Source organism: Lissotriton helveticus, chromosome 4_1, assembly GCF_964261635.1.
Source record: "Lissotriton helveticus chromosome 4_1, aLisHel1.1, whole genome shotgun sequence".
NCBI lineage: Eukaryota > Metazoa > Chordata > Amphibia > Caudata > Salamandridae > Lissotriton > Lissotriton helveticus.
The window spans coordinates 1,955,513,582-1,955,539,575 of NC_136063.1; the positions used below are offsets into that span (position 1 = coordinate 1,955,513,582).

General features: G+C 44.1%; 1 protein-coding gene across 1 annotated transcript in view; it reads left to right on the forward strand.

Moving 5' to 3' along the window:
- Positions 1 to 25,994, forward strand: part of F9 (coagulation factor IX) — a 310,524-nt gene that overhangs the window by 211,834 nt on the left and 72,696 nt on the right. The window contains exons 5-6 of the mRNA XM_078688628.1: positions 15,301 to 15,435; positions 16,269 to 16,507. Coding sequence (XP_078544754.1) covers positions 15,301 to 15,435; positions 16,269 to 16,507 — 374 coding nt within the window. The remainder of the gene's footprint in view (positions 1 to 15,300; positions 15,436 to 16,268; positions 16,508 to 25,994) is intronic.

A 25,994-nucleotide genomic window follows, 5' to 3' on the forward strand; every position in this document is an offset into this window, starting at 1 on the left:
TCTTTTGCAACTTTTCAAGCCATGGCGTTCAGAGTTGGAATTACTCGGAGATTTCGAGAGCTATGAAGATTCCTTCAATGCAAGTAAAGATACTATAGAATGTCCTGTTTTTGCTAATTATGTGAAAATGTTGAACGACGAAATTGAGCAAGAAGCTACAATTGCAGCTGAGATTGCTAGAGATAGTTCTCAAGACAGTCAATCTTCTGCTCCGTTGAGTCAGGACCCACTAGGAGAACCAATTGTTCAAAATGAAGCAGCAACTGCTATGGAAGAGGTGGAAACAGCAATGTTTCAAGCTCAAGGAGATGTATCAAACTTAGGGAACTTGGAAGAACAACTAAATGTTTAGCAGAAACAAATGTATTAGCAAGTGAGAGAACAGATTCACCATGGATTACTTCATGAGAAGAAAGAGTACTCTTGCTCATCATTTGAACCTATCCGAATGTAGGTGAGTGGACAAGTTGGAACAGGGAAAAGTTTTTTTAATTAAATTAATTACAACTTTTCTACAGAAAACAACTGAGTCGCATTTGTCTTGTGTTGTCACTGCTCCAACTGGATTAGCAGCCCACAATTTTACAAAATTACTTTACATCGTTTATTAATGCTACCAGTAAAGAATGAAAACAAATTGGTGTGCCACAAGCTATCTGGAGAAGCTTGTTGTGAAGTTTCAAGAGTCTTGAGGAAAATGAAACTTCTGATTATTGATGAGGTAAGCATGGTATCAAACTTAATGCTTGCCTTTGAGCATTTAAGAATGCAGCAAACTCTTAAAACAGAGTATGACGTATTATTTGGGGGAAAACACATCATCGTTTTTGGAGATCTACTACAACTTACTCCTGTGAAAGGACAACCAGTGTTTAAAACACTGGCACATGAAAATACCAGAAAGTCTTTGGGTAGTATTGGAAACGTTAACATTTGGTAATTTTTTCAATATAAGGAACTTATTACAAATATGCTTCCGGTAAATGATGCAGATTATGGAAATATTCTTCAAGATATAAGAATTGGAAAAGTGACAGAACATGGCAAACATGCTTTACAGAGACGATTACTTCCCAATTTGTTTCCAAATGAAAATATTGTTCCTGAGGAAATATATAGGAGAATTGCAGAAAACAAATCTGTAATCTGCTTAATGCCAACACTGCGTGAATGTTCTTTATTCAATGAAGAAATGTTGAAGTTGGAAAATGAAGAAATTATAAAATTGGAAGCTATTGATAAAATAGAACATTAAGGAATCACAATTGTTTTGACTGAAAAGTTGAAGCGTAAATTGGATTCTTTAGAGAAATCGATAAGTAAAACTGCTGGTTTAGAAAATAATTTGTATGTGTGTGTAAACTGTAGAGTAATTTTACGTTGTAATTTGCATGTGGAAAAAGGTTTAGCAAATGGAGCAATGGGTAAAATTGTTGATTTTGTTAATTATATAAATAGAGATGGGATTGAATCTTTGAAAATCAAATTTGATGAAATTGCTGAAGTGCAACAATTTAGTCGTTGTTCAACTCGGTTTTTACTTGTAAAAGATTTGTATGTACCTCAGTGTCTGAGGATACGGGCGCGGGGTTGGTGGGGTGAATGGGTGGGGTCCAGGTGAGGGTGGTGGTTAGCTAGTCTTCAGTGATTTTGCTCCAGCAGCGGCAAGGGATCTGTTGGGTGCGGTGGCGTGTAGTGGGTTTCCTGAAGGTGAAGTGGATGCAGTGATGGTCGGTCCAATGGAGTTTGGTGGTGTGGCTGAAGGAGACGTGGGAGCTTGCGGAGAAGATGGGGTCAAGCGCCTGGCCGGCAGAGTGGGTGGGTGTTGTGATGAGCTGTCTGAGTCCGAGGTTGGCAAGGTTCTCAATCAGGGTGATGTAATTAGTGTCGTTGTTGTTCTCAAGGTCGAAGCTCAGGTCCCGAGGAGGATGTAGTCTGTGGAGGCGAGGGCGTGTGTGCTGACGTGGTTGGCGAAGGAGTCGCTGAAATGTGGCCATGGTCCAGGGGTTCTGTAGACACGGGTTCCTCTGAGGATGGTGTTGGGATCGTGTGGATCTGGAAGTGCAGGTGTTCGGCGGTGCTGTGGGTGTCGTCGGTGTTAGTCGAGACACTGAGAGTGTTTCTGTGAACAATGGCGATTCCTCCTCCTGTTCCGTTGGTGCGGTCCCTGCGGGTGATCTTGTAGCCTTCCGGGATGGCTATGGTGATGGTGGGTGTCGAGGAGGGGTTCATCCAGGTCCCCGTCAGGAAGGTGACATCTGGGGATGTTGAGTCGAGTAGGTCCCAGAGTTCAACATCGTGTTTGTGGGCGGAGCGGGTGTTGAGAAGAATGCTACTGAGGTGGTTGCATTCTTCCACAGTGGGTGGGTTGGCGGCTTAGATGCTGGTGAAGCTGCAGTTCCAGCAGGAGAAGGGGCCTTGGGTGCTCTTTGGGGTGGCCAGGAAGCAGGCGTGTGATCGTCCGGTGTTGAGTGCGTCGAGGGTGCTGGCATTGTAGCAGAGACGGGCGTCGTGGCGTTTGCTGGGGCCAGGGGTTCCGGTGCTGGGTGCGGTCCAGGCACTGAAGGGCACAGACGGGCTTGCCTTAGGCACGCCTTCACCACGTCTGCTGCGCGGCCACGAAGTGGCCGCCATAAGAAGGGCAAGTGGGAGGGAGGAGCAGCTGGGAGGAGGAGGTGGGTGAATGGGTGAGCGGGGGGCGGGCCACAGGTGACACAGCAGCGGAAATAGAGTGGGGGAGGAACGGCGAAGGATACAGAAGGAAAAGAGAGGGCACAGGGCGCAGAAATAATACCAGAGGGAAAAGGAGGAAAGAAAACAAAGCAAATGGCGATTAAACAAAGAGCAATGCAGATACAGCAAAAGCAAATCTACAGACTGCTACTGGCCACCAGGGATGAGGCGCAGGTGGTAGCCTGTGGGTGGAGGAGGGCCTTGAACTATACACAGCAACAGTAGCTGGGGCTCAAGGGCACGGTCACACAGGTGGTGCTGTGTGGCGTAGGAAATGACCAGCCTCAAAGGGTCAAGGATCGCTCTCCTCACCGTGCAGTAGCCGCCATAAGACGGGGAGGTGGGAGGAGCAGCTGGGAGGAGGTGGTGGTCGAATGAGAGAGCGGGGGGGGCGTGGCCACAGGGGACGCAGCAGCGAGAAAAGAGAGGGGAGGAACGGCGAAGGATACAGAAGGAAAACAGAGGGCACGGATATAATACCAGAGGGAAAAGAAGGAAAGAAAACAAAACAAAGACAATTAAACAAAAGCAATAAAGATACAGCAAAAGCAAACCTACAGTGAGAAGGGGGCGGGGCCACAGGGGACGCAGGGGCTGAAAAGAGCGGGGGAGGAACGGCGAAGGGTAGAGAAGGAAAAGAGAGGGCACCGGGCACAGAAATAATTCCAGAGGGAAAAGGAGGAAAGCAAATTAAACAAATGGCAATTAAACAAAAAGCACTACAGATACAGCAAAAGCAAACCTACGGCCTACCACTGGATACCAGGGATGAGGCACAGGTGGTTGCCTGCGGGTGGAGGAGGGCCTCAAACTCTACACTGCAGCGGCAGCTGGGGCTCAAGGGCACAGTCACACAGGTGGTGTTGTGTGGCATGGGGAGCGACCAGCCTCAAAAGGGTCAAGGGTCGCTCCAGCCTGCTAGGTGTAAAAAGTGTAAGACTCTTAAAGAGAACATGCCTTCATCCTCCGTCCTCCACAGCCGGGAAGCGCACATACTAACAAAGAAAGAGTTATAAAATTAGGAGAGCTGTAAAAACCCTTTTTTTGGACAATTGTTTTTTTTAGTTATTTTGAAGACAGAGATTTGGGATTAAGGAATAAGGGGAGAGGAGAGGAAGGTGGAGTAAGGAGAGGCAATAAGAAAGGCAGGAAAAGACTAAACTTGAGAGCCAATTTTTTCCCAGGCTGGACAGTGGAAAGTTCATTTTCATAAATAAATTTCTCTCAGAATAGGAAAACATCTAAAAACTACAAACACATTTTCCCAAACAGATTGAAATATGGCACCTAAGACTACAAATTGCACTACATAGTTGAAGACAGCTTCGGCGACAGCTAGAGCTGAGCTCGCTCAGAAAGCTCCCCAAGGATCAGCCCCAATTACAAGTCCAACTAACTTAGAAGGTGCACTCTGAGGAGGATCCTGTTGTGACGTCACACGCCAGAGAGAGCTCGCAGCTGCAGCAAGCGCACCAGGTCCCTGACCGCGGAGCTGATCGTGGAGCCGAGCTGAGCCGAGCCGAGCATAGTCTCCGAAGCCCGGAACGCCTGCCCACCCGCCAGCTTGCCTGCCTCCCTGCCTGTGTCCCCCTGCATTGGAGCCAGCACCGCAGGGGCGATCAGTGAGCCGCAGGTCTGCAAGTCCCAGCGACAGGTCCGAGCGTCGGGTCCAGGCTGCCCGCGCTGCTCCAGCCTGATTGAGCCCGTCCCGATCCCGGTTACAGGCCCGCCCACTCTGGGAGAGTGATCACCGTGCGGCGACCGAGGGCTCCAATAGCCTCTGTGCCACCGTGCAGATACCGGCGGTGGTGGTGCGGGGGGGTGAAAGGGGGCGAAAGGCAAGAGGAGGTGTGAGCAGCGAGGGGGAGAGCCGCAAGAGGAGCTGTGGTGTGGTGTGTCAGCAATATCACTGACCACGCGGACCCTGGCTAAGAGAAGAGGGGTTACCACACTGCGGTCCTGGGCTTGTTGAAGTCACGCTGGAACACCAAATGTGGACTCCAAGTCTCAGGAACCTTCGCCTGATAGCACCTGGGCCGGGAGCAAGCCGTGCCCGGAGTCGTGGAGGACCAGAGAGCCGGAGACCCTGCCCGAAGGTACAGCAACCACGCGAACTGCAAGCACCTGATTGAGGAGGTGAGGAACGGCAGGAGGATTGCTGGAAATATCATACCGCTACAGGGGAAGAGACGACTGGGAGCTGGAAGCACTGCCAGACTTGGCGCCTGTTTCTCCCAATAGTTACTGGTGGTGGCTGGCGGTAGGGGTAGAGTTGGGACCCCGGTCTCCCCCGCATAGACCCTGCATAGCCCTTGGAGGGGTACTCCTGTCTCTTTTAAGCGCATTGGGGATTGGGGACCGATTACGTGCCAGCACATGCACTGTAAAAGAGCTGATAGGTAACAGCGGGGGACCCCACAGAGAGAAGCGGGGGGTCTCGAAGCCTCTAAAGCCTCAGAAAGCCCGAGGCCATCCCTGCAAATAGCCAACACCTAAGCCAGAAATCGAGGAAATAAAGCAACCTCGCTGCTCTAGCCATCAATAGGCGCTTCCATCCGAGCAAAAAACTCATAGAGTTAGAGGGCTGGAAAAAAAGGAAGATGAGGTCAGGGAGAATCCGAACAAATCCACCAAAAAATGCAAAGAAGAAAGTTAAGACCAAATCTTCTACGCATCCCCCAGAGGGTAGCGCAACTCCCACATTAATTCCTCCCATCTATTCAATTTTCGGAACAATGAACCCCACTGGCAAATTTCTATTCCTGAAAGATCCCGTGTCAGCCATATATTCAATGCCGGCAACCCCAAAAGGTCTGCAAAACCAAAATCGACGGATACAAAGACCTCCTTGCCCGCTCCCAGCACTATTGCAGAAAGGGCCAACGGAACAGAGGGGACCCTTAACTGTATGGAAGCCACCCACGGTAAAAATAAACATATGATGCTAACTCAAGTTCAAGTGCATTTGGAAAATAAAAGACGTGATCCAGCACAAGGAGAGGGACTAGAGAAATCATTAACATCAACACTATCATCAAATAGGTCCTTGGACTGTTCCATCGAAGGACATACAATTAAATGTATATTAAATACTTGTGATACAAACTTATCTACGACTGGAAGCAAACAACCCACAAGTAAAAGGGATAACCAACACAATACCAGTACGCATGACTCTTCATACAAGGTTCATCCAAACAATCACTCAAACCCAAGATCGGCCCCATGCTCAAGCCAAGCACTAGTAAATCGTACAGAAAACATAAAGGAGCGCTACCCCGGGTGGGCACTCCAAACACCTACAAATAACCACAAAAAAACTTTTATATACAAGGACCACTTGGACATCAATACAACTGAAAGTAACACTGAGCAAACTAACATCCATGATAAACCAACAATTATTACAAAGGAGGACCAGGATATAACAACAAAGGCTTCGTACCCAAAAAACTCATTAATCAAGGAACCATTAAGCAAAAATACAATCGAAATATCCAGCGAAATGAATCAGGAACTGGACAATGAAATACTTATAGATTCAACAAATGACCTTGACGCAGACGGTCAAAAGGAAACATCAATAATAGAAATCCCAAGTCTTTCTACAATGGCTGATTTAGCAATAACAAAAAGTCCTGGAAATAGGCAAAAAATAACTCAGGGGTGGAAAGATGTCACAACACCTAAAGAACAAACACAACCGGAAGTCAGCACTAATCATAGTAAAGTGCACCAGCCCCAGCAAGAAGCAGTACAGGATGTTAAAGATAATCTGGAATCCATACTTATGTTACACAGTGCACTGGGGTGTATATTGGAAACCTTCATCAAAACTCTCAATATGCAGTCAGATAAGCTCGACATACAAATACATCTTATGGGTACAATGGCGGAACACATAGCTGGCATAAATAAAAAAACTAGACATCATGGCCAGCACATTCAACTTCATTAAGGACCAGATTCGCCCATGTACACCATCCAAGGCATGTACCTGCCACCCAATACTGGAAAAACTGCAGGATTTGCCATCTATACTCAATGAAATCCTACAGGAATGTAAGCATGCCAACCAAACTAATAACAGTACCCCAACTGGCTGTGATCTCATTTCTTTCGACCACTGCCAAAACATACAAACAAGCAATGTAATTAAACCCAGGAATACTAAAGCAGATAACATAGTAGCACCGCTGCAGCAAATGGCAGAATAAAAAAATAAACAAAATAACCCAATAATAATATTCGATGAAATAACAAAGGAACCAAAAGCAACATGTGTTACTCCCCCATCCAGAAAAAACACCCGTTCCAACCTACCAGAAGCAGAACAATCTGCCCAGGATGGGGTAAAAATCATAACAACCAGAAGAGCCTGACTAAACGGCAGAAAAAAATGGGCAAGAAAAAATCAGAAATCATCTTTCAAAGTGCGTACCTGAAAACAAGGTGTCGTTAACCAACTTCCCCATCTTTGACCGGGCCAAAACAAAATCAAAATATGAGCATAACACCAAAGAGGGGCCATGCCAGCCGACAATAGCGAGAGAAAACGACCGTAAAGACCGGAAGACCTTGACTAAAGATGAGGGATGCAATCCTATGCCAAAAACCTCCAATGATCGAGCACACAAAATATCACCAAAAAGAACTACACCTACAGAAGGGGTCGTCCAAGCTAAAGCCCTGGAGAAGGGAATTCTACCAGCATTGATCATATGAGCCCATCTACGGCCACTAGTTGTTCAGATATCAGTCAGGATCTAGGGGCTAGTATTGTCGTAGAACTAAACAAATCACTAGAGAGTTTGCAATGCGAGCGGAAAAAAACGGAACTTGCCCCAGGCCAAAAGGCCAGCACGTTGCACGAGGATAAACTGTACCCCACAAATGAGCACGAACAAACAAAGTAAAAGGCAAGCAATTGCAGACCCTACAGTCTTGTGGCTAAAGGCGCATACAAAAACCACAAAGCGCCTTCAATCTTGATCACAATCCCAAGCGTTAATCCGACAACAGGAAAAAGCGACATAGAAAACAACAGACAAATAACAACAAAGGTGGACAGAAAAACTCACGATTACATTCAAGTAATGTTTACCACTGATAAAAAAGTAGTGCAGCAAAGACCAGAAATAACAAACTTAGAAAGGACAGGACTTCGCCCTGTGATTCCCGCTGAGGAATATGGGAGCCACTCGGAAATGGTCGGTGCTAAACGTGCAGAACGAGAAGTAAAATCTTTACCCAGCATGTTACCCATGCAAACTCAAAATGACGTACATAACCAAATAGTAAAATATTCGCACGTCAACGCAAAGGATAATGAAAGTTATAAACCAACGAAACTATACCAAAATGGTAAAACATGCATCGTCACTGACCAAGCAACTAAGGTGAAACCAGCCAACACAGGAAAGCTACTCTTTGTCCCCAACTACGAACCGCAAGGCTCCCAGGACTTTTTAAATCGCGGGAATATACTCCACCTGACATCTGCAATTCCAAGTCTTGGCTACCTAACAACAGCTGACCTACTCTCCCTGGAGAGATGTAGGAATTGTAAAACACATCCTTTCTGAAATGGTTAAATTCGAAGAGTGGGGAATTACCCTGAAAGAAGTGATAAATTCAGGTCACCCGTCTCCTCTGCTAAGAAAGTATAGCAAAAGAGAAAATCAAGTTCGGATAAATCGGACAACGCACTCAGTGCTTCAAGGTGCTAGGGGGGCTGAATCGACTGACAATGAACATCTGAGACAGAAATCGTCCACTAACATCAATTGAACCCACTGTCAGCCAGGCGATAACGAAGGAAACACCATAAAACTCCTTTCTTGGAACATCGCTGGCGCAAAAGACATCGAAAAGAAGCACAGTAAGGCTGCCTCCTGGGATCCATATGAAATCATAGCCTTACAGGAAACGTGGCTAACAGAACCAATTGATGTACCAGGCAGATTATGTTTCCACGTAAGTGCGATTCGCCCTCAGCGCTACGGGCGCGCAAGTGGGGGGCTTTCGGTCTACATAACAACCGCCCTGATGATTAATGCTACATCGACACCAGACATGCAAAAAATTAAATTGGAGAGCATAATAAGGGGCAACAGTAGATATATTATATTAATTAACATATATGCCCACCCGAAAAAGGCACTTAAAAAAGCGCTCTTTCAACGCGTCGTTACTGTAGTATCAAACATCCGCCTTGAACAACCACCTGGGAGATTATTCTTACTGGCGATTTTAACTCCAACCTCCTACATGAACCAGAAGATGAGGATAATATCAATGTAGCAAATGAATTGTGGAACGTTGTACCCCAGAAGATTCCACGGGTCAAGAAGAAAGATAAAGGGGGCAGGCAGCTGATGTGGGATCCTGAACACCTTGGGCTAAGGGTAATAAATGGTAGATCTAACCAGGATAACCCCCCTGCCATCACCTACACAGGCCACAATGCAAGCTCCATCCTGGATTATACAATAGTAACACTACCCTTGCTAAATCGAATAAAAAACTTTCATATAATTTGCTCCTTAGATAGTGACCACTCTATGCAACATATCGAGATTATGCTGACCACAACTAAGTACTCGCAAGCGCCTACGATAGCAGGTAATACTTCAACCATCAATCTGAAGCGAATAAAATGGACGATCGACTCACTCCCTCAAATAGCGCAGAACGCCAAGACGCTATTCCAAACTATCACCAATGAGAAAGATCTGTGCTCAGAAACCTGGTCGGATTATTTGGGAAAGCTTCCCAGGACCAGCGTTAATTTAAAAAAAATATCTCTCCCAAAAGCAATACCAAATTCAATAAAACAACACTCTCATTGAGGAGACATTTGCAAAAACTAACACGACGAGCATATGGCCATAGCCTAAACCCCAGCATCTGGCAAGCAGTCCGGATAACAAGGAAACAATACAAGAAAATATTTTGGACAGAAAAGCAAAACCAAGCAAATGACTTCTGGACTAAACTGTTGTACAACGTAAAAAAATTGGATTCCAGGGCCTTCTGGTCACAAGTCAATTCCCTAAACCGAACAGCGCAACCAATAAGCATGACCTGCATTACTGAAACTGCATAGGCCCAACATATAGTCGACACATTTTCAATCAAGTCATCGACACCTTCAACAACAACTACTATATCCGCAAGCGAAACATCCGGAATACTGGAGCAGGTAGATAACACCTCTGTCCAGCCAAATAACATGACCAATCATCATGAAAGTATGGACCGACAGTTGTGGCAAGATGACGAGTTTCTCTTATTACAAACAATCAAGAAAAGCAGGCAAGATAGCGCACCAGGTCCGAATGGCATCCCGCAGGCCATCTTCAAAGAGGACCCTCAGTACTGGGCCAGCAAACTCAATCTCCTGTTCCGATCAATAAACAACACCGGTCGAGTCCCAGATAGCTGGAGGGGAGCTATCATAAATCCAATCTACAAAGGTGGAGATCGCAAAGACCCAAATAGTTATCGCCTGATAGCCGTCATTGATGCTGAAGCAAAATACTATGCATCACTTGTACTAGCTGATCTAGCTCAATGGTCTGAAACGAACAACAAAATACCGCTGAACCGACGGGATTTCGTCGTGGGACGGGAACCATGGCAAATGCTATGGCCCTGTGCCTGATTGCTGAAAAAGTCCACAAAACCACCTGGAACTCTACACTTGTTTCATGGACTTTAAGGCGGCATTTGACCATGTGAGCAGGCAAACACTTTGGGCTAAACTGAAACATCAGGGCCTGCCGGACTCAATCCTCACGCCAATTATCGACCTGTATACCAATACTTGGATGCAGGTAAAAATCGACAACGGGCAGCGGTTAACCCGGAAGATCAGCACCGTTGATGGCCTAAAACAAGGCTGCGTGTTGGCCCCTCACCTCTTTAATCTGTTTATGGCAGACTTGACAGTAAGCCTAGACCAGATTAATGCTCACCCTCCCCGGCTAGGTAATCGCTGTGTAACGCATCTATCCTATGCCGACGATGTGATGCTATTAAGTCAGACGAGAATAGGCTTACAACGTCTACTGCAAGACCTGACCAGATACACCAAACAGAATTTGCTAGAAATAAACAGCAAGAAAACCAAGATCATGGTTATAACACGACGCCACAAAGCCCCACCAATCTTCCTAATAGACACCGTTAAGCTGGAAGTGGTGGATAGCTACAAGTATCTGGGGATACAACTAGACAAGCGCCTTAACTTCTCTGCACACTTTAAACACATTGAAAAAAAGGTTTCAACTCTATTACATGCCTTCACCAACTTAGCGACTGAGCTTAAAGGCCCAGTGGTCTCCCCCTTGCTAACCGCAATGAAAGCAAAGTTATTGCCTACAATAGCATACGGGAGTGTATTACATCATGGCAAAAGTGCAACACTAATTGACAAAATACAGATCAAAGTCTACAAGCGTGTATTCGTCATACCAAACAACACATCACCGGCACAAGTAAGACTTGAATTTGGTTTACAATCGCAAGTGCTCTTGAAAAAGTATGAGACCATCAAATTTTGGTATGATGTTCGGAGGAATCAGGAAAATGAAGTCTACCGCACCATGTGGGAAGCAATCCAAAAGAGCCCGAACTCCGAATATGCAAAGTACTTAAGATTATCGCTAGAAACAACTGAGTTGGCAAATCTCTGGGAATCTAAGCTTCCAGTACTATCGTTCAAACAGGTGGTTAAGAAAACTGCCAAAAGGCACTCGCTCCTTAACGATAAGTTAACTTTCAGTCACCGAACCCACGCCTGGATGACCATTAAATCATATAAAAAGCCTGTTCCAGCAGCCTCTTTAGATCTTGCCTTCTCGCCATTCATCAAGCGCAAATACCTCAATTTAAGGTTGGGCAACCTTCCAACAAGTGCAGATCAACCGAAATGGAGGCCCCAAGAACACAAAGAATGCGAACTTTGTGGTGCAGGTAAACAAGACTTCATCCATTTGATTTGCACTTCTTCAGCCATGAACCAAGCCCGTCGGTGCTGGCTAAAACCAAAGTTTAATGAATACGGAGTACGCACCTGTTGGTCTGCAATTGTTCAAATCCTATGCTCAGTGGATCCACAATTTATCTGCAGAACAGTCAATTTCATCAACAATTTCGAGAAAAAGCGTGGCCTTTTGGCAAAGACCTGATCTTGATACAAGAACTTCTTTATTGTAGCTGAACCAGGGCCCTCAACAAGCTTATCATTAAGCAAGTTTGACATCTGATTTTATAGATTTTATCTTTTATATTGTAGTGTCAATGTCTTGCTTTTTAAACACAGTGGCATTTTATATATTGTAATGGTTTTAATTGACTAAACAATAAAGAATTTACTTACTTACTAACAGTCCAACTAGTTCTGAAGATGATGTTTTGGAGCATGGGTAGGAGGGCCTTGGGGCCACTAGTGAAGATTGGGTTGAAAGCCCTAGTAAGAGACAACTAAGTTTAACCCCTGAGGTGCTAGAAAGAGGCAGTGCACCATAATCATCATCAGGTTTGGCAACAAAGGCAGAAAGTTTGGATAATAACTTTCCGGTAGTGAGTCAGGATACAGTGAATAGGGAGAGCTAAGGAATATTAGTTATTTACAAAATTAAAGGCACCTTCACTTACCCCCACCATTTCCACGCCCTCAAGTACATCAGGCTTCGGACCTGGGCATACAAGATGCACTGAGTATTCAGTCTCATTCTCGTCCTGAGTCGGTTGCACAGGAACTCCCTCTCCTTTTTCATTCATTAACCAATCCCTCATCATCATTATTGTCTACTGCCGTAGCGGAGGGAATATTGTCAACAACACCAACTCAGAACCAGCATTTAGAGATGGGGTAAGTTTCCAATGTGATATAAACTCTATGCTCAGCCTATTCTTGATGAAATAAGAAAAATAAAAGCCTCACAAGCAACAGAGATAGCAGCACTTCAAGCACATCTTTCAAAAATTGAAGAGGTAGTTGGATCTTATCCGGCAAGACTTCAGGAAGCTGAATCAAGAATCCCTCTCCTGAAAGATCATGTGACTTTGATACAGCAGCAGGTCTCAATAGATAAAAAACAGAAAAACCTGCTGGAAACCAAGCTAGAAGAATTGGAGAATCATTCCTGAGGTTCAAATTTGCGGCTAGTTGGGGTCCCTGAAGGCTGCGAATCATCTCAACCACCTCTGTGCGTTTAATCTTTTATTAAGGAGAATGTTCTTTCAGAGTTTTCAGGTGATCTTACGATCACATAGGCACATAGAGTTCCTGCTCAGCCATTCCCCAGTCAAAACTGTCTAGAACTATCTAACTGAATTTTTCAGACTATCGACTAAAGGAGCAAATCTTGACAAGAGCAATTCAGAAGAAGCAATTCTCCTCCTGAGATGTTCCTAACTGTTGCATATTTTCCGATATGAGCGCAGCAACCACGTGTCATCGGACGGAGTTTGTTAAGCTCCTCTACTTGTTTAAAGAGCAGGGAGCCCAAGCGGCCATTGCTCAACAATCGAAATTACGATGTCAGTTAGTGGGAAAACTCCTTGTCTAGATTACTGCTGGACCAACAGGGAAATTCTGTGGTAATGAGGTTACTAGATTAAGTCTCCCAAGAAACTCATTGTACGTTCTCAGAATTAGAATGGCAAGAGATCTCATTATATGTCCATAAATTATTAAGAGCTGCTAATTTTAAAAGAATGGCTTTTCTATACCATTGGATGTCCTATTATACACCAGCCCTTCTGCATAAGTTGTATCTCAAGGTAGAGGACAAGTGTTTTTGTTGTCAACAGTCGAGGTCGGGATTGGCTCCATATGATTTTTATTTGTCCGTCTTTAACCCAGTTTTGGGCAGAAGTGTTCACCGTTGTTAATGAAAGTCTACAAAGAGAAATTAAGCCAGAAACAGAGATAGCATTATTTGGGTTTATAAGACAAAGATTGAATACCCCAATACCTAGAGGAGAGAGATAATTTCTTGCGAGCTGAGAATGTGCATTGTTTTTCTATACATATTCTGGTACATATTTTACATTAACGAAGGAGTTGTAGTTTATGTTGTCACTTTTTCAAGCATATTTAGATATTTCATCTACCTAACACTTTACTAAATTATTTGCTCTTTAGGCTGGCAGTTAGAAGAATGATGAATGAGATGCCAAGGGCGTAGTTATCAATATTGAAGCAGATGCAGTGGCAATAGAGGGATGTGATGGGTCCACTGCACCTGAACAGTGCTTGTTTTTTGACATCCACTTGGAAGCAGGGCACGTTCCTTGCTTTCATTAGGATCCATGGCATGTTTACTTCACCACAAGGTGGTGTAGGATGAGTGTACAATGGTCATACTGAGTGCGTAATCGGGCCGCCTGCGGGCCCCATAACTTCTTTTTTGCCCACCCACCATCCCCTAAGGCAGAGTTTGGATCTAAAGTCTTCTATCACATGCTATGGATAAGATTTTGTTTTCCTTTAACAACTTTATTCTCAGGTAACAGAGTGTTGAATGTATAATGTGTAAATAAAAGCGTGAAGTTGAATTTCTTTTACAAGCTAGATATTGTCGTATTTTAGTGTGTCTCTGGTCAGGCGGTAAGGTCAACATTGGTAAGCCTAGTCTGCGGTCCTTAGCGGTCAACACCATGTAACTCCAGGGGTAGTGAGAGCTGATAAGTAGGCTGTCGGGGGAGTTATTCTTCCCAGTGGGCCAGGGGCCACCCCCGCACGTGCATGCGCATCAAGGCGTAGATATGCAGAAGTCTGCAGCCCCCTAAGGGAGTTCAAGGCACCGGGCGTAGGGGGGGCCGGGAGGAAGAATCTGTCCGATAAGCTGTACTCCCTGCACAACCTTACTCCGGGAGTAGTATTGGTAGTACCCTGGGTCTTGGGGGTGGGGGGGGGGGAAAGCTGCTAGACATTGACTTTGCCGTAGGCTCTGGAGGGGACACGCAGAAAGTAAAATCATGCATTGTTAGATCTACGGTAGGAGTGCCTTCTGTATTAGACTGTGTTAAGTTTAGCCCCTGGAACAACATGTGACTACCAATGTAACTGTACTTTCTGCGTAAATTTCAGTAATTAAAGTTTTTAAATTTGTTTTGTTAATTGTTAATAAATACGGCCGGGGGGGTTACACCCCCTGAATCCAACTTTAGAACAATCTTGGTGTGGTTTCCAATCCTGTGCAAATGGGAGAGGGAGGAGAAATCCAGAACCCCAGAGTATGTAGTTCGAATAGGGGACCTAGGTAAGTACCAGACCATATTGCTATATTTGAAGCATGCAGCTACAATGAGCATCTGACTGTTCAATATTTCCAACCTCTCCAGTAGATATTGGAGTACATGGATGTAAGGGGTGCCCACCACAAGCAAGAAACGTGTACATGGTTGTTTATGTCCATCACCCGTGCTTCTTGTACATTTTTGTATGGCAAGCAAGATTGTAATGTTAAAATGCAAATGAGCACAACCTTTAACCACACACGTTATCAATTCAAAGAAATTCACAATGATCAATTCAATATCTCTTTCCAGAAATAGCTCTTACTTGTTCAATTAAGAATGGAGGATGCCAGCATTACTGCAAGAAGGACCCCTTAAAGAATATTGTATGTTTTTGCGCACATGGATACAAACTAGGAAAAGACGGGAAGTCATGCGAACCAGCTGGTGAGAATATGAAACAATGTCATGTTTATCAGATTTTCTTTGGAATGTGTGTTGTTTCTTGATAAAAAAAAGTTGAATGCTCACCTTCAACCTTTCAAGCCTACATCTGTAAGCAGGGCAATAGACGTCCTCAAGGACACTGTATGTATGTATATTTGTACCTATGTTGTATTTCTTCTATAGTGTGAACCATGCCAAAAGTGAGCGACTAGCTTCACAGGGTAAAAAACAAGTATAAAGTGAACACGTGGTAGGAGAGACAGCTGGTTTGTGGACTGTTAATGCCGTTTGCTGTAGTGTTTTTTAAAGAGATGCATCTCCTAATCGTCCCTACTTTGGTGCAGCATTGAGGTGGTCCTGATGCATAAATGGATATTGTTTCAAATCCTGGATGCATAGGTGGAGAAGGCTTGCCGCCCTGTGTTTTGATATGTTACTCTTCTTAATTCGCTCTCTGACGGTGTCTTGTGTCCGGGCACCCATCAATGATGGTGAGCTTGTCTGCAAGACAAGAGGGGGTTCGTTTCGTGATGGCTTGGTAAATTATGAAGCTGAGGCCTACTTGCTGAAAATGATTGCTTAAATGCCTGTAATAGCGCATTCCAGAATTTTGCGCTAAGCAACAATCTGGCATTATATTGCCCTGTCTATTGTATCCATGTACAGTAAAATACTGTTTATTTATTAGATTGTCATTGAGATATGTCACGACATCTTTGCAAAATATTCTCAGTACTTTGCAAATATTCTCAGTATTTGCTCATTCTGCACTGATGTAATTAAATGCATTATGGTGACAGTCTTGTTGCAGTATGTTTTATTCCCTTTAACAGTACCATTTCCTTGTGGGAAAATCACAGCCGTACACGTCATAGAAGCTCAGTCCGGGCAGCCCGTGACGCGCTCAGAACCGACATTTGAGGATTACGACAATTCGAACTATACTAACAACCATACCTCAGCCGACTCCAAAGGGCCAGAAAACAATGATACAATCACACCTGTGATTGTGGACACGGATGTGCGGATTGTTGGTGGAACTGACAGCATGAAGGGGGAGATTCCTTGGCAGGTAAAGCGCGCGCGCAAAGACCTACTTTGATGATTCATCTGATTGTTTATTTGCCTGCCATCTGCTTCAAAGTCGCCTGTGATTCATTTGTAATTACATTGAACGGAAAGTAGGCTGGGCCGCCCCAGACACGAAAGATAAATCAGCCATTATGTTCAAGCCGGCAGCGCCCCTTTCTATTTGACTTTGAAAGGTAATGTGTTAATGTGCCAGCGTTTGATAAATTACCAATGCTTCTGATGCAATCAGCTGCAGCTCGTGTTCCTGGTGAATGATGCCGCAAGGGAGCACCTGTAAAGCGGAATAAAAGAGAATCTGGGGGAGCGCCTTTTGATTAAAATAAACGTTATTAGGTATATTCATTAAACCCCTTTTCTTGAGAATAACACAGACTTTGTGCAAATGCCTAAATGCAGGTGGCATTAAAATACAAAGCTTCTCAGAAACATTCATGTGATACAAAAACAAAGTCAATAACCTGGCACTTGTTACGCGTTCAGTTACTATTTGTAATGGGTCCTGTAAGAAATTGGTTTGGTAGTAAAGAGGGTGGAATCCCAACCAGGCGTCAGCTACATTCCTCGTTAGGGTAACCACAAAAGTCAATAAATTAACCTGTGCTAACACTCTGGAGAGCTTGGCACAAAGCAATCACGCTTTACTTAGAGGTAAAGTGTAAAGTATTTTGCAGCACTCAGACACACACACCCACACACAGTGCTAAAGTGATAACACAACACAAGAACCATCCCAAACCAATTATGAAAAATAGAGTAATGTTCAATAGATACAAATATACAAAAAAAATCTATTTCCAATTAGCAGAACTAAAGATATAACATTTTAAAGTTTCTTTTGAAAATAGTCTCATAAAGCACAAAGCATAAATCGTGCTAGACTAGGACAAAATCACAAGTTCAGTCCAATGCCAATGAAGCAGGTGGTTGGGTACAGGTCCAAGGGCAGCCCAGAGGAGTTGTACCTTCTTGTTGTTTGGGCTGTGGTACAAGGTCCTGTGTCGGCCTCTGTTGCAGGCTCCGGTCAAGTTGCTGTTCAGGAGCTGCACAGTGCTGCAATGCAAGGTTATGCATCACACTGCACCGTTTTCAGTAAAGCCAGTGATCAGGAGAAGCTAGGCACTGTTTTGTGAGATCTTGCATTGGGCTTTGCCGTGTTGCGTCGGTTCCGTGTGAAACCTTCAGTTACACTGGGAGGAGTACCCTCTGACTTCAGGCAAGGTTCCAAGGCACGGAGGACAGTACTTGGTGGGTCAGGACTCACTCCCACGGAGGCCAGCAGAGGGGACCATGTCAGGCTCAGTTGGGTCTGGTAAGCTGGGAAGCAGAAGAGATCTATGTAATCTTGTGTCCCTGTAGCTCATACAGGAGTTCAGCAACCTAAGCCTTGGAGTCACTCTGGGCACATGGTATCGGGGCAAGCACGGTCAATATTCCTTTTTCAGACAGCACAGCAGTTCTTCAAGCAGCGGAGCAGTACTTCTGGCAGGAGGACAGTCTTTCTTTAGAATCGTCCACAGATCCAGGAGTGTTCTTTTTAGTGGTTCTAAAGGACCCATTTTATACCTAGTTCCAGTCTTTGTGCTGTGGATCCCTGACTTATCACCATTTCAGTTTCTGGTCAGTCCTTCCCTTTCTCTTGGAACTGGGTCCAAACTGTCCTGGGTGACAAAAGGAAGAGCAGACTTGGTGTCATTTTCCTTCGTGTGTGCTTCAGGCAGAGTCCAATGAAATGTGATTAGGACAGGGCGCAGCTCCTCACAATTTATCCTGCCAGGAAGATCCTCTCCCCTCAAACTTAGGATTCCTTTGTCCCACTCTCTGGAAGCATAGCACAACCCCAACAGCAAACCCCTCCACAGTCATGTGACTTAGGATACTAGGAGAAAAGCATAATTGATTGAGACACAAGAGTGCAAACTTTCTAAAAGTGCTACTTTAAAAATTGCAACTTTAAAGTCGGATTGCACCTTTAAAAAGGTTATTAAATTACATTTTGTTTGAGTGTACACAACATATCAGTTCTCAATCTGAAGTTAGGACTTATAGAATGCAATAAGGTAACCAATGTTTGCCTATGGAAGTGATAGGCCATTCAACAGAGAAACACAACTTTAGATGTTTTTACTTTCAGGACTTGTATAACTAAACACACTTGTCCAGCTTTTTAAATACTATGCACCCTGCCCCAGTGGGGGTAGGGGTCTAACTTAGCAATGACTGATACGTTTTAAGAAAAGGAATGTTTAGGCCCTGCAAAAGGTTTATTTGCCAGGACGAAGTAGACGTTTTAACTAGCACTACAGGATGCAATGGCAGTTCCTATACATGTTGTGTAGTGCTAATTTAATGGATGGCACAATGAGTTGTGCTGCCCACTTGCAGCATTTCATTTACTTTCCCTGCGTTCATGAAAAAAAATGTATTAGGAATTTTTAAGTAAATTAAATATGCAAATTGAATGTAAGCCAATGTTACCATGTTTTAAGAAGAGAGCACAAGCACTTAAGCACTGATTGGTAGTGGTAAAGTGCATGTATATTGCCAATAAAAACAAGTTTAGCAAAAAATCTTGGAGTGAAGGCAAAATGTTTGAGGACATACCATGCCAAGAATGTCAGTTCTAGCAGTTTCATTCTGTGACTAGCTTTGGTGGGGCCCAGGACAAAACTTTATAGTGTGGCCCCTATCTCAGAAATATTTATCGACCTTCAAAGGATGAAAAGCTGGCTGAAATTAAATCTTTTATTTACAGGTGGCAAAGAGGTATCTATATCAAGCACATTACCCTACCAATTGTGTGAAGGCCATGTACATCGTGTAGTGGCTACTTGATGCAGGCTTGCATGCAGGTCCTGGCCTCTTCAGCGAACCCCTCACTGTGTATGACTCAGGGCCATGCGCAGCATGGTCTGGTTACTCATGGGGGTTGGGTACAGGGCTCGGCTAGAGGACAGGCTATGTGTGCAGCCCCTAGGTTTTGTGCAATTGGGAGTTGGGAACTTGCAGGGTTTAGGTGCATGCTTGGCCTTAAGCCAGACCCTACAAACAACGTTCCACTGTACACAACCAAAATTTAAAATTCAGAACAGGTTATGATAGGCCCCTCATAACAAGTGCAGAAGTCCAGCGGGCGGGCTTTCAAATTCACGTCCGATAGGGGCAATTCAGAGTACCGGCTGTACATCGTGTTTTTCCTGCAGAAGACCCATGTTGAAATCGTTAATTCATGCAGATTGTCAGGGTTGAAACGTCGACGGTCTTTGGTCCATGCATAAGGTCCCCTCGCACACCATTTTATGTAATTCATTAACCCAGCTAGGGTGACCTCCTTTAATAGATGTATAATTGGACCTATTTGTCAATATTTTTGTGTATAATCATGGTTCACCGTGTTGTATAATACACAAATCCTGTCACTTTTGTCACTCTACTCACCTAAGTCACTCTAATCACACCCACATGCGCTGCCTTTTTAATTGATTTATCGGACAGCTCTTATGTCTTGATAATTCTTGACTTTATTTAAAGATTTGAAAATATGAAGTGAAATATTTCTCTTTATGAATGAGACAAATTCGCTTATTCTCTTTTCTGTTCAAGTTGGTTACTTTTTAAATAGGCTGTTTACATTGAATATTAAATACCACAAAGAAATTGTCTGACCCGACATTTCCGGTTGTTACTTGTATCACGGAATCGTAAGACAGCGCAACAAAGAGAAGGAGTGGCTAAAGATATTCGAGCTGCTAAAGGAAAGATCACTCACCTGTTTCTGGAATCACGTAAAGAATTTGAATCACCTTGGTCAACAAGGGAAAACACTATTTCAGAATCGGAATGGGAGAATCATGTAAAGCGCCTGTTTTATGCATATAACAACACAAACAAAATAGTGCTCAGCCTGCAGCAAACAGAAGAACAACAAGAATTTGCTTCATCTCTCCAAATAGTAAAATTGATCAAGGCCATGAAATGCATGGAGCTCCAGGCCCAAATGGTCTTCCAGCTGGCATCTTTCAATCTGCTCCAGAAGATTGATTGGGCAGCTCTCCTAACAATGCTCTTCAACGCAGCCGCAATCCAGGCAACATCCCCGAAGCTTGGAGAGGTTCGACCCTATGCCTGATATTCAAAAAAGGCAAACCCTTAAAGCCAAGCAACTATCGCCTAAAAGCCTGCTAGACTTGGAGGCAAAAGCATACTTCTGAATCTTATTGAAAAACTTGAAAAGCTGGGTATCAGAAAAGGAGCTACTCCCCTTTTTTCAAACAGGCTTTCGTGGAGGAGCAGCCACTAACAACAACATCATTCCAGTATCCGCCATTAGCCACTAAGCTACGCAGTACAACTCCAACTCTTGTGCTGTTTTATTGATTTTACTGCAGCATTTGACAGAATTGACAGATAGACCCTGTGGAAGAAACTAGCAAGCTGGGGCATCCCATCTCCTCTTTTAAAAGCTATTATTTCTCTGCAATCTGAAACCTGGGTCCGAGTGAAAACAGGCCTGCCATCACTCTCAGCCTAAATACCCACCACTGGGGGTCTGAAACGAGGCTGCGTGTTAGCACTATTACTTTTTAACTTATACACAGCAGACCTGGGGAAAGCCCTGGCCAGCAGTTGCCTTGTCCCACCTTCGCTAGGCCACAGGTCCCTCAAAATCCTCTAATATGCAGAGAACATAGTTGTCAGGGACCTCACCAAAGTGGGGCTCCAACGAGCATTGACCAGCCTACATGAATACAGCGTAATGAATTTCCTTACCATCAACTCAGATGAACCAGAAATACTTGTATTCAGCCGTCCCACGACTATTACTTCGGCCCTCAAATATAAGTACCTGGGGGTGTGGTTCACAGAATCTGCTCAACCATCCACTCACAAAAATGCCCTGATAAAGAAATCAATTGCAATCCTCTACGAATTAACCAGGCTCAATAACAACCTAAAAAGCCCTCTACAGAGGGACTACAGAAAGTGATTCAAGCATTCCTCCTTCCAGCACAGATATATGGACATCAAGCTTTTCCTGGAGCCTGCTCGCAAATGCTTGCGCAGTCGCAGTGAGTGGGCTATAAGAAAATCCAACTATGAAAATACCTCCTCAGAGCAAGACTTAGACTGGAACTGGGGTTGGTGAAACAAGCCCTTATCATTGAGGCTGACTTTCTCAAATATTACCTTTGTACACTAAAATCACCGGAGAACTCTCTCAAAGGCTGCCTCAGAGATATTTTCGAGAAGCAGGGATCTCTGTGGAACAACCAACTAAAGAGAGCTTCAGCAACCACTGAGATAAATCATTCAGCGATTGCACCGACTTCTGTCTCCTACCCAACATGAAAAAAAGAACATTAACAAACAAGTGCAATTGCCCTCAGTCCAGCAAGAACAAGCTTCCTTAAAATCAATACTTTTGTTTGCCCCTTTAAAGTCCTTGTATTTGGTAGCTAAATCCCAGCCTTACATTTCACCTACCCTCAGACCTGGAACCCGTAGAGAGATTATGTACATGCGAATGCTGGTTCTATCGATCCTGGATTTCAATTGAGCCTGGGCTAACCGAAAAAAAGGAGGCGCCTGCAGATTATGTCATTATAATCATGAATCATGGCTGCATCTTCTGTGTGGTTGTCCTTCCATGGTCCATGAAAGTAGAACTTTTCTCAGGCAACTTTTTCTGAAACAAGAGGCACACATTTACTTAGAGGCCTCAGCTGTATGTTTTTCACAAACGGAGGCCTCCATCCTGACTTACTGCAGGAGATTTGTAAAAACACTCAGGGATGCATTTCACCCTTGCCCCGAACTTTCTCAATGGCCCTACAAAGTCCTGAAACAGATATCGGACTACTGCACAAAGGAACAGATAGACAAACAATCTCCCCCCACATCTTTCAACTTTTCAGGTTATCGAAAAAGAAGAAGGTAACATCAAATGTACCTGATGTACAACCATCATTGAGTTAAGAATATTCATAATAGGAAACCCTAACACACCTCACACATCTCCAAACTCAAAGATTACAACACAGCACTAGCACTCTACCCTACTTCTCTGCATCTTAAGAAAGATTACATACTGTAGAATCCATCTATCTGAACAGCCACAGTCTTTTGAAAGCTTTTATCTTTTTGTAATAGTTTTAAATAACTGATGGAAACAAACTAAATTGAACTGTAATTTACTGGGACTACATAGATAGTTAAAGTTTCCACTCGATACCTATAGAAAGATTAACACACACATGCTCTAGACTTTAGGATTGCACAAAGCACATGCACTTTAAAAGAGTGTTAGCATTTTGAGCTGCTAAGGGGATAGGGATGACTAGGGAGAGTTTACGGGATACAACATGGCGGTATGTTTACCAGTGAAATATTTATCAACAACGGGCTTCCCTCTATACTTAACTCATGTTGCAACCTCACCTACAAACAAACTTCAATAGTAGAATAAATTGTACATCTTTAAGCAAAATCCTCGAGCGGGTGACAGAATAACAGTTTTTTAGTTGCAATTATGTATTTGAGCAATTGACTCTGTTCAGTTTTTAAGGTTTTACTGTTATTCAATGGTTTTCATTAATCAAGCAAAGAAACGTGGCTAGTATATTTAATGTTTTACATGTTGTGGCAGTGAAAAACCTTCAAAGTCCATTCACACTGCAGAAGACTGGCCCTCCCATAGGTTTACCTTGGTTTACACTATAACCTGTAATACATGCTGAATTCAATTAGGGAGTGGGTGGCAAAATGGTTAAAGGACTCATTTTTATTTAAAACACAACTTAATGGTCAAGTCATATTTTATAATATTATTCTGGAAATCACACTTTTAAAAAGCTGTCATTTTCCTAAATAAAACTAAATTGCTTTCCATCTGTCGCCAGACTCCTGGTGGCTCCCCTGTTTGATATGTGTATTGCTCCCAAACATTGGACAAAGGGCCCTGAGAGTAGACAGGGTGACTCCTCCCTTGATGGGATAGCCTGGAAGGCTGTGCCCAGCCCTTTCCTGAGGTTCAAAATTTGCCTACTATGTCACTGGCATATGCATCTTACATGTAAGCCTGCCTACCTGTTGTCTCTAGTCTTGCTGGTACTAAGCCAAGTGACTGTAGATGAACTGACCAGAACTGATTTATGGGGTAAACAAAGGCTTGAGCTATACCCAGAGGCAGACACTAGGGGTCCATTAGGATGTCGGGCGGTGACACCACCGCGGTGGTGGCGGGGCGGAAAAACAGCTTTCTCCGCCCGCGAGCAGCAGAACTCACGTCCGCCACATTAGGATAGGTAAACACAGGTAATTTCCCGACCACCGTGGAGCACCGCACCCCGCCATCAAGGTGCGCCCACCACCGCGGCGGGGGGAGCCAATCGAGACCCTCCGCCGCGCCCGATGACGTCCGCCCCGCTCGACAAATTAGGATGGCCCAAAGAAGCAGACGCACGGCAGCGGAGACACCGCACAGCTGAAGAAGGCGGAAAGTCGACAGCGGAGCACGAACGCCGAAACCCGACATGAACCCCATGGACCCAGCCCTCCACATGCATCCGGTCATGTACCTGCTGCAACACTATCGCCAGATGGGCCGCCGCGGACGCCGCCGCAGGTACGCCACTACACATATGCACCACACCGCCGCGGTCAACACATGCGCACTATGCAGAAGGCAAGGCCACACCAAGGCATGCAATGAGAGAAAGGGGCCCCCGTAAGTACACACAAAATTATTAGTACAATGACAATCTAAATATATACACATGTGAGTCAATTCGCTAGCATTGTTTTTATTACAATGAAGCTGAGCCAAAATTATTTGATAACAATTGATGTACAAAATTAATAAATTCTTTAGATATCCGTGCCCTGGGAAGGGGAAAGGGAAGTGTGCAGTGAGTATAGTGAGTATAGGAAGGGATAAGTGACATAAACACAAGGGCCAAAAGGGCCACACACTATTATATACAAAAATATTTCAGTTTTTAGAAATAAATGACCGTTGGTTCTATTGTAACCTAGAAAAAACCAGACTTCATGAGTGTACCAAATAACACAATGTCAAAATGAAGTTGGAAAACAGGAAAATAGTCGACGATTCGACCCCTTTTGAAAAGCAGGCTTGAATAGATCCCTTGCAGTGGGGTCTTCATCAGGACAGAAGACAGGGACACAGACCTGTTTGGTGTAAGAATTCACAGATTAGGGGTAACTCCAAGAGAGTATGTATTCAAAACTACTAAGCACATCCATTAAAAATGTAAGAAAACAAGACATACCAGGATGCTTGTTTTCAGTAGGTGGAGAAAGAACTACCCTCCTAAGGTGTAGAATCTGGACAATAAAGTCAACCTCTAGCGGCAGGATGGTGGCAGTGCCTATGTTGATAAATTGGCATCGAAGAAACGTATCATACTGAATAGAAATGAAAATACAATTACCATAGGTAATACATGCCAAACTACCTGACAAAAAGCAATTGGAAGTTACAATCAGAAAACTTACAGTAATTTTGCAAGTTCAATCCCAAATGTAGTCAGGGGCGATAAGGGAACAGCCGCATGTTAATGGCAGACTCAACACATCTTCATCTGGAATGGCACTCCCAGTTTACTAACATCTTTTCACAATTGGTTGAATGATCAGTCCTCCCATCTGCAATTTACCACACATTCAGATTCCCAGAGAATAGATTTTTTGGACATTACTATTTTTGAAGATTCAGGGTATCTGAAAACGACCCTGTATCGTAAACCTGCGGAACGAAATTCATTGTTGCAGTACAACAGCCACCATCCCCGGGCACTCCGTGATAATTTGCCTTTTGGGCAATTTCTTCGTATCCGAAGAAATTGCTCGTTCAAGGAACATTATATGGAACAATCTGAAGATCTATCCAATCATCTCCTTGAACGTGGTTACCCCAAGAGACTTATCCGCCGGGCCAGGAAACGTGCTTGGTTCAATCCGAGGGAAGATTTACTAATCCCTAAAACAAAGAGCGACAGTCTAAGTGACCACATAGTCTGTGTAACCACCTTCTCTACCAAGAGCAATGCTATCAAACGCACAATTAACCATCATTGGGCACTTGTTGCAGAAGATATAGACCATAAAGAACTTCCCCTTCATGCTTTTAGAAGGAACAAGAGTGTGCGTGACTCAGTGGTCCGATCCTTTCTACAGAGTCCAATAGATCCATCACTTGTTGACTTGTGGAATCTGCCAACCATTGTTGGTCATTACCGTTGCGGGACATGCAAAGCCTGTGACAGTACAATACAGACCAAAGTTTTTGAGTACCGTAACATTAAAACATCTATGAGGTCTCATACTAATTGTAATTCAACCAACATAATTTATGCCATTGTATGCCCTTGTGGCTTGATATACATTGGCCAGACCCAGCAGAAAGCCAATGTCAGAATTTTACAACACATGAGTTAGATCCATTGTGA